This window comes from Notamacropus eugenii, chromosome 4 (genome assembly GCF_028372415.1).
Source record: "Notamacropus eugenii isolate mMacEug1 chromosome 4, mMacEug1.pri_v2, whole genome shotgun sequence".
NCBI classification, from domain to species: domain Eukaryota; kingdom Metazoa; phylum Chordata; class Mammalia; order Diprotodontia; family Macropodidae; genus Notamacropus; species Notamacropus eugenii.
The window spans coordinates 154,060,106-154,073,116 of record NC_092875.1 but is presented as its reverse complement, the minus strand read 5'-3'; the positions used below and the strand labels follow the sequence as shown (position 1 = coordinate 154,073,116).

At 39.2% G+C, this 13,011-nt stretch overlaps 1 protein-coding gene across 1 annotated transcript in view; it reads left to right on the top strand.

Moving 5' to 3' along the window:
* POP1 (POP1 homolog, ribonuclease P/MRP subunit) overlaps positions 1–10,944 on the top strand; it is a 33,597-nt gene extending 22,653 nt beyond the window's left edge. The window contains exons 12-16 of the mRNA XM_072603429.1: positions 148–263; positions 3,290–3,481; positions 4,108–4,262; positions 6,033–6,398; positions 7,602–10,944. Coding sequence (XP_072459530.1) covers positions 148–263; positions 3,290–3,481; positions 4,108–4,262; positions 6,033–6,398; positions 7,602–8,259 — 1,487 coding nt within the window. The 3' untranslated portion in view covers positions 8,260–10,944. The remainder of the gene's footprint in view (positions 1–147; positions 264–3,289; positions 3,482–4,107; positions 4,263–6,032; positions 6,399–7,601) is intronic.
* Positions 10,945–13,011: the final 2,067 nt, after the last annotated feature.

Sequence of the window (13,011 nt, the reverse complement as noted above, 5' to 3'; positions counted from 1 at the left end):
TTTTTCTAAAATGAAGGCATTTTCAGAAACACAACACTTTAAGTAGTTTGTCATTTATAAGCAACTGTAGAATTTGAACATTTATTTCACTTTGTTATATTTATTGAAAATGTGTGGTTTGAAAGGTGTGTTTTTTTCCCTCCATAGATAATGAAAAAGTTAGACAACTGCGCCTAGAGGGTGTGCCTGTGGAGTGTGCACATAGTTATATCTGGAACCAGGATATATGTAAGAATGTCACAGAGAATCAAATCTCAGAAAAGGTAAATAATGTGCTTAGAGGCTTTTAGCAAATTAACAGGTTGGAATGACTTGCCATGGTAATAGGAGACTCCATTATTATGCATGGGCCTGGTTCCTCCTTTTTTTCATTTAGGGAAATACAGAGGAGCACATGCAATGTGTATGCAAAATTCTTTGCAAACTTCAATTAATTTTCCATAAGTGTAATTAATTTTTATTATCTATGTCATGGGCTTGTTGTAAAGGAAGTGGTATGTAAATTTTAATTTACTTCTATAAATGATCTTTAAAGTAATAGATTTTTTTTTTTTAGAAACTAAAGCATTTTTCAAAGATTAAGTTCTAGTTTATTTAGAGATCTTTTACTTATTTCTTTGAGTTACAAATTGTTAATTTTCTAGAATAATAACTACTTAAGTTTAAAAAGTGTAAGGTAGTTTTGACCCTACGCAGCATCTAGTGTGATCCATGCCCTAGAAAAGTATACTTCCTGGCTCAGCCTGTGGTCATACAGCTTCTACTTGAAGATCTCCTTTGAGGGAGAACCTGCCATCTTCTGAGGCAGCCCACCCTATATTTTATTAGCTCATTATCATCTGGAAATAGCATGACAGTAGATAGAAAGCCACCTTCTACCTGCTTCTGACAGGTGCTGGCTTTGTGACCCTCTAGGCTAATGGTTTAAATCTCTTAGTGTCTCTCAACTCTTCTGACTATAAATTGCAAAAAAGTTGCCAGTTTTGCTTAGGTAAGAGGACAGCTGAGGGCACAGTGGATATAGAGCCCTGTGCCTGGAGTCAGGAAGACCTGAGTTCGTATCTGGCTTTAGACACTTACTAACTATATGACCTTGGGCAAGTCACTTAACCCTGTTTGGTTCAGTTTCCTCATCTATAAATGAGCTGGAGAAGGAAATGGTAAATCACTTCAGTATCTTTGCCAAGAAAACCCAAATGGGGTCACTGGAATGACTGAACAAGAAGTTCCTAAAACCTATGAAATGGTAGATCTGAAAGCAGTCCTGTCTACACTGTGACCTCTTTCCCCCTTCCATGCCTCCCCAAAAAATAGAATTTCAGTGTAGAACAAAAATGCGGTGATTGCTATTTGGATTAAGTGATTCATCCAGGGTCTAAGTGTCTGTGGTAGTATTTGAACTCAGAGGCAAGTCTTTCTGATTCCAAGGTTTGGTTGGCACTTTGTCCACTGCACCATCTAGAGGCACTGCTGTTTGGATGACATTACCTGTAAAGTTTATAATATCTTTTATCTTGGCTACGATATTTAGAATCTAGAAAGAGTGTTAATAATTTGGACCTGTGACTTTTTTGGTCTTTCATGTAGTTTTACAGAAGTAATTACTTTAGCTATATAAAATGAAGTAATAGGGTATCCAAAGATAACTAAAATTATTTTTTTTTTCTTTTTCATTTCCCTCTGCCCCTTAATTTTCTGGGGAGTTTTCTTACCTAATTCATCTAGATAATTTTATGCTATCACTCTGATATTGTCAAATAACAAATTCCTATTCCAGAAGAAGCAACTTGAGCTTTCCCTAGACTCTGCCACACCCTCCAGTTATTGTGTAATATTTCTTTTCCCTAGTCAAATTCTCTGAAAATGCTGTTTGCTTTCACAACCTCCACCTTCTCTCACTCCTTGACTAACCTAGTGGACATTGCTCTCTCTGAAGGGGCCAGTGATTCTTAATCGTCAGATATGTTGGTCATTTTCCAGTCTTCATTCTTCTTACCCTGTCTGCTTCATTTGACTCTGTTGACTGCCTTTTTCTCCTGGATAGTCTTTCTTCTCTCTTGATTCTCTTCCCTGTCTCAGTCTCTTTTAATGACTAACCCCAAGATTTTGTCCCAGATTCTGTTCTGTTCTCTCTTCACATTCTCTCTTGGCAACTTTATCAGCTTCCATAGATTCAGCTCCTGTTTCTTTGCATATAACTCACAGATACCTGTATCTGTCCCCAGTCCTGTAACATTTCACACAGGATGTCCCAGAGACATCTTAAATTCAAAATGTCTAAAACTTAACTCTGTCTTTCTGTCATAACCATCCCATCTCCCAGACTTCTCTCGTTTTTGTCAGAAGCAGACATGGAATGAAATCCTTCCATTTTCCCAGGTTGGTAGCCTTACTATTATCCTGGATTCCTCACTTTGCTTCACCCCACAATAATTGAGTCAATTATCAAAAATTACTATTTCTGTCTTTGTTATACCATATGTTTTACCTCTTTACTCAAACAACTACTTTCCTGAAACCTCTTTACTCAAACAAACTATCACCTTAGACTCTCATTATCTTTTGCCTAGATTATTATAAGTCTCCTACTTGATTTCCTTGCTTTAAATCTCTTTCTACTCCAGTATGTCCTACACTCTGCTGCCAAAGTAATTTTCCTCAAGTGTAGATAGATCTGACTGTATGACTTCTCTACTGAACAAATTGCAGTAGCTTCCTATTGCTTGTTGGGTCAAATAGAAACTCTCGTTTAGATTTTTAAAGTCCTACACACTCTGGTCCTAACCTATCTTTCCATCTCCATGAATGATTCTTCTCTCCTCACCCTTTTCCAAACAGATTGGCCTTCTCTGTTCGTCATGACTGATGTCATGACTTCTTGCCTTTGCCCTTTCTGTCCCTATGCCCAAAATGTCTTCTTTCAGCCTCTACCTTGAAGAGTCTGTCTCAAAACCTGGCTCAAGTGCCATCTTTTGCATGAAGTTTACCCTTTTCCCCTATATCTCCAACTGTTAATGCCTTCCCTCCCAAACTACCTCGTGTTTAAATTTTACTTTCCATATATTTTTATTTATTAATTTTATGATTTGTATATTTGCATATGTATTGTATCTCCTTAGAGTAAATGTAAGCTTCTGGTCAGTAGAGATTCTTTAGTTCTTTGTACTTATATCTCCAGTGCCTCGCACGTAGTAGGTACTTAATAAATATTGTTTGACTATCAGATCATCCTGTTGATTCTTTAAAGGAGTGCCGAGTCCTTGCCTTGAATTCTTTTCTTTCATCTCAGGAGTTAAACCAGATGAGAAGTGAATTGATGGTGCCTGGGTCACAACTTAATTTAGGCCACCGTGAATCCAAGATACCCATACTATTGATCCAACAACCAGGGAAAGTAACTGGTGAAGATCGACTAGGATGGGGAAGTGGCTGGGATATTTTACTTCCCAAAGGTTGGGGAATGGCTTTCTGGATTCCTTTTGTAAGTTATTTTCTGAATCTGAATTTTAGGGTTATTTGAAAATATTTGAACATGTCTTTGTAGTAAAAATTGAATGCTGAAAATGTGGTAGGCATTGTATGCAGTCTTTTTGCTCTTGGCTCTAAGGATTTTGTGGTAATGACAGTGTCCTTATTTCATGGAGCCAGTCTCTGATTAGTAAGTTGAGGTGATCAGGACCCTCTTCTCTATAAATATGGCAAATTTTCCAAATTGGCCTTTTATAAATTAGAGATGTCATACTTTTGAAACTCTGGCAATACAGCCTCAAAAATGTTAGCTGGCATAGAAGCTAATTTTAAAAAAATTATTGACTGTGTCTTTTTTACTTGCATCCACAGCTAAAATATGTACAAAAGCTACAACTATCTTTTATCTGATGAGCTGGTTTTAATTATCATTCTGATCATGCTTAGGAAAAAATGAAAGTCATTTTGAAATTTGTACCTTTAGACTGATCATTAGTTTCAAAATGTTGCAGCTTTAGAGCAAGAGAGATTCACCTGACCAAGTAAGAGTAGGAACATTTTGGAAGCAATTATATGTAGCATGATGTTTCAGTTTGTTAGGTGGGTAAAGTGACAGTTTTTTCTGGATATTCTTTTTAGATCTATCATGGTGCACGAGTTGGAGGATTAAAGGAAGCTCTTATGCACTCTCGGTATAAGGGAGCACCTAGCATCCCTGATGATTTCCCAGACTGCCCTGCTGGAGTTTTGTTTGCCATAGAACAAGAAAATAATCTTCTGGAAAAATACAAAAGGTAGAAAATTTCTTAACTTTAGATGTAGTTCACATTTAATTAAGGAATGGATTTACTCATTGGTCAGCTAACACTGAAGGCACTTAGTTGTTAATTGGTGTATGTGTTTTGTTTGTTTTGAGGTAAATGCTACCCAAAAGTAAATTCTAAAATATATAATTGAGTACAGCAAATTTCTCATCTACTTTTATATGTATATGTGAGTAGTTCAGAGCCCTTTCCCTGGGTTCCTTGGTTGTACTGGTGATGTTCATCATCATCATGCCCTACGTAGTCATTTTCCATTGTATTAAGCAGAGAAATTGTAAAAGTCAGCTTGAAACATGGAAAAAAGACCCACAGTGATAAAAGAAATTCAGCTTTCAGATGAATAATTGTTAACTCAAATGGAGAATTTTAAAGTGTCTTGACCTTGAAGGGTGTGTATATTTGTACATCTCAGCTTTTTTTTCTCTTGTAATGATAGGAAATGAGTTTGGGGATATTTCAGCTAGATCAGTTTGTTCTGGGCTGAGGGAGAACATTTTTTTTATTGCTTTGAGAGGTTAGCTAAAAGTTAAAATTCTATTTGAAGATAGAAATAGACACAGATAGTATCTTTAGCCTAGTAGTAAATCCTAACCTAGCAGTCAGGCAAATGTGCTCCATAATAAAAGGTGTTTCATCATTTGACCTTTGAAGGTCATCATGGTTTTAGTCTGGCCAATGGGTTGTGGGTCCAAACAAAAGTGTGAAATATCTTTGCTAGTACATATTGTTGATTGCTTTTAATCTGTTCAGATTTGGAAAAGCCAAAGATTAGACTTGTTTTGCTTTAGTTCAGGGGACCCTGGAGAGGTCCATCTAGTTCTAAGACCAGTTTAATCTCTATGATGCATCCAGGGGCTGTAAGTGGTTTCAGATCCCATCCCTTAGGTCAGCCCAGGAGCCAGGCATGTTTTCCAGAATGCCTGTTAGGCTATGGTAACCAACAGCTGGGCTGAACTTAGATGGTTCAAAGATTCTAACAGTTTTAATCAGTTAGTCTTTAGCATGTAAGTTCATGGATGTAGTTCTTCTCATTTTAAACCATTGCTGTAGCTTTCCTTCATCCCCATCTCTGCAAAGAGAGTGCCTGGATCCAAGACTCTATCACCTTTCAGCAAATGTTTCCCAATTCCAGTTGATCCTCCTTGCCTTGTCTCTTTCTTCTCTCTCTCCCCCCCCAAATCCATTCTTGAAGCATAGGTCTGATCATGTTTTAGTGGCTTCCTACCGCCCTTTAGTATAAACTGTAAACTCCCCTGCTTGGCATTGACTGTCATTCACAGTCTGTTCTGAGCTTACCCTTCCAGACCCTTAACATACACATTGCTTTCTCTCAGCCAAACTGACTTGCTTTGCTGCTCCTTGTTCCGGGTGTTCCGTTTCCCTCCTCTGCCTTTGCAGAGGTAGACAGATACCTGAACTGCACTCCCTCCTCACCTCTACTTCTCAAAATATCCAACTTCCTTCAAAGCTCAGCTCAAGCATCAGTTCGGATAAGAGCTTCCCCCCACCCCCCCATCTGCCCCACCCCCATCTGTTATTTCATATTGACTTTGTAAATATTGGTTACCCCAGTAGAATATGCTCGGTTAGTGCAGGGGCTATTTAATTTCCTAGTATGGTGCTCAGCACACAGACTAGGTGGTGAATTGTTATCATGAAGATGATTTTTATTTGAGTGGTTCCTGTGACATTGGGACAATCCCACCTTGTGCAAATTGGTTTAACTTTATTTTTAATTAGACACCCACCAGCAAAGCGGCCCAACTACATCAAACATGGTACTTTGTCACCTTTCCGATGTCCTTGGGAACAGTTAGTTCGCGATTGGGAATCAAGAAGTACAGCTCAGGCAGAGTCTCCTGTATCTCCTTCTTGTTCATTGGCAAATACCGAGAGTGATCCCGGGAGAGAAGACCTCTGTGATGCGGAGGATGAGCAGGGGCCACAGCTGTCTTGTGATCCTGAGACTTTGGAAGACAAGCCAGGAGAGCCAGAAGAGATGATGGACACTGATTCTCCAGGTGCTGCAGTGGCAAAAGACACAACAGTTGAAGGAGTATGTGGAAGTAACAGTGGTGGAACAGAGAGCACCTTTTGTGTTCTTAGGTAAGTGACCTTGTAATTTTATATAATTTTTTTACTTGCAGATGGGATTTTGATGATCCATTCAGATTTAAAAACTTATCTAGATTATGAATTGAGCATTCACACAAGTCAATTTTTAATTGTCTTAATTCGTTTTATAAGTTGTATCTGTCCAGAGCCTGAGCGCAAAGTGAAATCATTTAGCAAGTCCTAGTTTTTTGCTTGATAGCACTTTAGTAATGAAAATATTGATGTAAATAAACATTAACAAACATAGTTTCTGCTAAGTAATAGGTACAATTGAGGTGAGAGACATGTCTTATCCTGTTTTCACACGTAACAGTACCTGCCAGTGAAGAAGAGCTATGGGCTTTGTCCATGCTTTGCTCTAAATCACTAGGTTAAGCAAATCCTCTGATTCTTGTGACTCTGGGTTTAAGGTAGTGTCCTTGTAACTCCACATTGTCTTTATATTACAAAGGATATCTTACAAAACCATGACTTTTCTTTATCCTTGTGGTTTTAGGATAGCTGTTTGTTACTTATGACATAACATATCTTCAGACAGTACTTGTAAGCTTTCTGCCTGTTCTCTACTCAGCAGGCAAAAATGTTAAATGTTTATTATGGAGGACAGTTTTCCATTGATACCTCACTTGTTTTCTATCACAGTCACTCCTTTCCTCTTGCAGGCATTCCACACTTCCCACGTTCCTTTCTCCTTCTTCCTCTAACCCTTATTCCTCTCTAATTATTACTACGTCTACCACCACCTCCTAGATCCTAACCTTTTCTGTATTGTGGGCTCCTTTGGCAGTCTGGTGAGGCCTTTGGACCCCTTCTGTCAATGAGGGTTTCAAATGCATAAAATAAAAAATAGAAGGTTGCAAAGGAAAACAGCCATGTTAAAATACAGTTCTCAGAAATATATTTTTTTAAGTTTATGAACCCAAGGTTAAGAATTCCTGCACTACACCCTGAATCCCTCCTTCCCTCCAGCTTCTTTTCTTTCTTAAAGTGGTAAGTGTCTCCTTCCACATTTTTAATTGAAATAATTCAATTATTGATAAGATAATACATGTATACTGTTTTCCAGGCTTAGAATTACCAATATTTTCCTACAGATAACTTTAAAAAAATTTAGCTATCTATGGCAACACTTGAATTTTTTGTTTAATTTTTTTTGAATAAAATATTCTGCAACATGTTTTTGACTTCATTTAGGAGTAGGAAATTATTGAAGTTGTTAGCACCCTGGTGCCAGCCTATTGCTAGAAGAAATCGAGCAGCCCTCCGAGCTTCCAGGATGTATCAGCAGGAGCTGACGAGGGCTACGTGCCTGTCCATCTTACGTGACCATCCAAGATCCCTGGTGTGGGTCGGCTTATCTTTGCTCAAAAAGGGAAACCCAGAGTTACACACCATGATCTGCATCCCATCAAAAGATGACATCTTGCATCTAAATGAAGATCGGCTTTATTGTGGCCCTCAGGAGTCCAGACACAGCGACCCATTCAAGGCCCAAGCACAGAAACAAAAAAAAAAGAAGAAAATGGAGAATGAGCAGATACGGAAAGGAGGGGCTGCCCAAGATGTGGCAGGAGAACAGCGTCGAGCCATAGTGTGTACAGAGGGAATTCCTGGTTTGTGGCCAGGTCCTCTCCCTGAAGTCACTGGCCATTGCTCCCGGACCCTCCTTGGATTTGTAACACAAGGAGATTTCTCCCTGGCTGCTGGCTGTGGAGAAGCATTGGGGTTTGTTAGTTTGACCGGCCTACTGGAGATGCTCTCAAGTCAGCCGACAGACAAGAGGGGGCTAGTTTTATTAAGAACACCGGCTTCTCTGCAGTATCGATTTGCTAGAATAATTATTGATATATAAGTGCCATTTCATAATGACAGCAAGGTACAAATATTGCCAAAGAGAACATAGCAAGCAAAGCCACACAATTTAAGTTTTTTGCCCTCCACTGTATGTCATGTGAAATTGTGTGAAAAAGCAAGCTAAAAATCTATCATATTGTATTATGTAAATGAACGAAATGCTAACTCATCATGTCATATGTTTACATTACTTGGTGGTATTGATTTCCATCCCTTGCCTTTTCCTTTAAAATATTTAAATTCTGGCCTGCATAACTAAAGTTATTATTAGTATTCCGATTTCTTGTTCTGTATATTATTTACTTAGAAATTATTGAAAGCTGTAGTTTTCTGTCAAAGGAACAGGATGCTGTGCTTGAAGAGCTTTTTAGTCCATATGACTAGTCTAGTGTGCATGTAATTACTGTAAAAAAGAGACTTCTCAGTTTGAGTCTTTGTACATAATATACCCTTGTGGGACACAAAAGTGTCCCTTTGTGTAATGTAACTGCTGATTTGGAGCGAGAACTTATAACTACCTTAGCCATGGAGAAGAAAACCATGACAAATTTATGGCTGCTATCTTGTTTCAAGGTTCAACCTGCTTATGGAAAAATGAGTTGGATCATAGTCCAAGCGGTAGCTAAAACTTGAGTTTGTATGGCCTTTCCCCAGGCCTGACGGACCAACATGAGTGCTTGGGAGTCACTCAATCTTCCTGTGCCTTGTGCAGCTTCAGATTTTTCTCAAAGCCATAGATGTATATAGAAGAGTTACCTACCTCAGCAAGTTGATAGCCAAATTTTAAGATACTTTGAAGTTACAAAGATATTCTATAAGCCATGTTGTTATATGCTTAATTGCAGTTTAATGCTGCCCAGGAAATATTAGGCAGGAGATAAGGAGTAAATTTACTGAGAACTCCTGCTTCTGTATACTAATGATGCTTAGAAAGAACATCTGCCACTTTGCACTTGAGGAGAAACAGATGGGTCACAAATTAACTTTTCCTCTGCTTCCAGTGCCAGCCTGCTCCCATCCTCCTTTCCCCCAGACTATATGCCCTTAGCTGTCTTCTGCTGTTGCTTCAGAGGCTTAGGACGAGATCAGGCTTCCAGTTTGGAATTTGTTTTTATCTTGCATGTTTAAATATTTGTACATGTTTATGCAGATTTAGTTTCTGCAATAGAAAATGGTAATAAATGCCTATTGGGTGGTGGGAGGGAGGGGCAAGTAATAGGGAAAGGGCATAGCATTAGTATGGTATTTCATTAGGATCTTGAACCAATAACACTCTTAATTTCTATCTCTGCATGCCCTACACAATTCCCTGAATATATTTGTATCCAACCAAAGTAATGATTTGACCCTCACTAGATGTTTTGTAACTGAATATTGTCACAGTAAATTAAAACCCAAATCGTCCTGTGATGTTATATGTTAAGGTACAAATTATTTAAGACACTTTGCCTATTGCCTCAGTTCCTAAGTGATTAGAGCTAATGAGATCACCTGGAAAGTTCACTGCCAGAATTAGTTCCCTTAGCTTCATCTTCAGACAACCATCTGACCATCTGCCATGACTAGTCATGAGTAGGTAGGGGAAAAGAGAAGGGAGCATTGTGGAGAAGAGACTAGATGCATCCATGACCACTCTGGGAAAATAGCTTAAAAAGGACTGTTTATTGTCATTAAGGAACTGTGAAAGGACAATTGATATTCGCTAAACAAATATCTTCCTCCTGTTAAAAAGAAATGATAGATGAAAGGACCCATTTTTCTTCCTTCTATTAGTGGAATCAGTAATAAGCCCTACCTATGTGCCTATTTGTTTAGCACTATACTAGAAAATGGAGATATAAGACAAATGCTTATCTTCTTGGATAAATGAGTTATATATGTTAAATAACAAATTATGTGGCAATAACAAATATAACTGCCAGCGTACAGAGGCCAAAGGCCCCAAACTAGATACAACCTTAGAATTTAGGAACCTGGTCAGAAAAAGTGACCTTCTGAAATAGAACAACCAGCAAAACCCAGCTTGATGTTTTGACCTATGAAACACTTTCATATACAGTCTTATTTGAGAGAGACAAAATGGGTTTCTTCAGCATATAGTGCAGAGATGATTTTTACTTGTCCCAGCCAGTAATGGAAAGAAAGAGGACCAGAATCCAGGTCTTTGAATTCCTAATCCAGTGTCCTTTGTACTGACCATGCTAAATAAAAGTGGATCCACTTATCCAGTTACAGAAGTAGCTGCGCTTGTAAGTGGGATGGTGATGAGCTCAGATGGTCTTCTAAGTAATTATAAAAGTAAATTTTTAACAAGAGTTGATTTGAATTGGGTTGATATGCCACTTCAGTTATCTCCAGATTCTGCTTTAAAGTAGTTGGATTTGGAGTTGCTGTGACCAAAAAAAAATTTCATCCCATATGGTCTCAAGTGCTTCCTGGGGAGGGAAATGTTCTGATTCTAAACAGTGAGTATTGATTCTTTTAAAAAAGAAGTAGAGGAGAGTTCATCAGGTAACTGCAGCTTGATGGACATAGCCCTTGTTCACCTATTGATATATCATTTGGTCTGAATTCTGAGGAAGAGCGTAACTGTTCTGTGCAAATGTTCAGTATCAGTTATCATGCTAGATGTCTCATTGTAAATGAATAAATTACCACTCTTGAGTTTGGTTATTAATGCAAATCGTTTCACCCTTGCCTTGATCACCCCTGGTTAAATCGATAAGACTCAATTGAACCTCTGAACTTGCAGATTTAAGACCTGATTTTAGGTCCATGGTAACCTCACCAAAGTGGAAGACCTCACTAATCCTCCATTTGAGCAACGAGACAGCTAGGTTCTCTTTTTAGCACCATTTCTTTTATAAGATTTTGAGTTTTGAAGTTTTCTCCCTCTCTTCCCTCCCCGCCATGGCATGCAATCTGATATAGGCTATACATGTACAATCATTAGACATTTCCACATTAGTCACGTAAAGAATCAGAACCAAAGAGAAAAACCACAAGAGAAAAAAAATAGTATGCTTTGATCTGCATTCAGACTCCATTCTTCCTGTGGATGCGTGTGGCGTTTTCCATCTTTAGTCCTGGCATTGTCTTAGAGCATTGCATTGCTGAGAAGAGCTAAGTCTATCAGCTGGCCGTATTTCTTAACTGCAACAGCAGCAGTAGTCATGTAGAGACACAAGATGCATCAGTGAAGCCTAAGAGGTTTCAAGCATTTTGTGTCAGCTCTCTGACATAAGCATGGAATATGTTGATGAAACTCATCCATCCTGGTGGAGGGGAAGGTCCCTGGGTGGGATGAAGGAGAAGCTGGTGAAATTATTGAAGAAAGTCAAACCAACATTCTTGTCCTAAAAGTTGTCAGGTTCAGTTAATATTTTGGAGGCAAAAAGCATCCCTGGAACGATTGAAGAAAGACATTAAGTGCTATGGGCAGAGGCTGGCTGACATAAAAAGTGAAGGTAGTCCTTACCTCAAGGACCTTCCATTCCAGGAGGGGAAATGAGTTTGGAAAATTAACTGGGTTTCTGAGTGGAACCATAGGGGGAGCAGATTGGTGTACCCCTTTCAGGAGAAGTGACAGTATAATTTGATGTGATTCCAGAACTGGAGTGTGGAAGGAGTTGGGGTAGGTGGGTGGTGAATGCCAAGGCAAGACAGCTGGAATATAGCAAAGAATAAAACATGGCTGGGGCCTACCTGGAGTAGTGAGCTCTGGGCAGGCATTTAGCAGTCAGAACGGCTGGGGAGATGAAAGGGTTAAGCCATCAGGTGCCGGCAGCACTAAAATTTTCTCACAACCTACTATATTCACATCTCATGAAATGCCAGAGATCCACATGACAAATGTGCCCTAGGTTGTATGTCATTTCAGTGGGTCCACGATAAGGACGCTGGCACTCCTTTCAGCGACAGTTCTATATGCTACAGCCCATCCACACGTAATCTTGTGTGATTTTTGTCTTCTTAAAAAACTAAAGGATCTATCCAACATGATGGAGATCTGGGCAATAGCAAACTGCTGATTTGTGTCAGTCATGAGATCAGAGAAAAGACTGATGAAATCAGTAACCCTCATCTCGCTGACCTAGGGCCCTTTCTTATGTTGATAAGGTCGGGAATGGTCACACCAATTAGAATAATAACTCCTGATAATTTACTGTGTTTATGTAGGGTTGTTATAAAGGGGAGTTTATATAGTGTAATACTCCACCCTCCATCTCCATTGCTATGGAGAAAATATTGCTGCCTTTCCTCCGTAGCATTTAAATATTAACTATATGAGTTCATTTAGCTACCTCCAAGGGCTTCCATTTAGCCCTGCACAATAACCAAAAACACGAGCCACTTACTGTAAGTCAGGAACTCATAATGTCCATGTCTACAATTCCCTTTCCCTGACTAACTTCCACAACCAAGACCTAAACTGGGGTCTTCCGCCCACTTCCTCCTAAGCAAGGATACACCTTCACTCACTGGTCTTTTCACTTTTCTGGAAATTGGAGCACTCTTATAGAGTACTGAAGGGTCCCCTGATGTTACCTGGCTATAGGTAACACTCCTTCCCCTTTCCAAACCCCAAATTCTCAGCCATATAGCTTCCGGTTCCCCTAGAATCCTGTAGCTAGAACACCCCAAGCCTCAAGGGAACTTTGACTGTCACCCAGCAACCTCAGACTGACAACTCACTGTTCATGTCCATAATGTGTGGCCTTCCTGATAACAACCAGGAAAAAGTACAGCA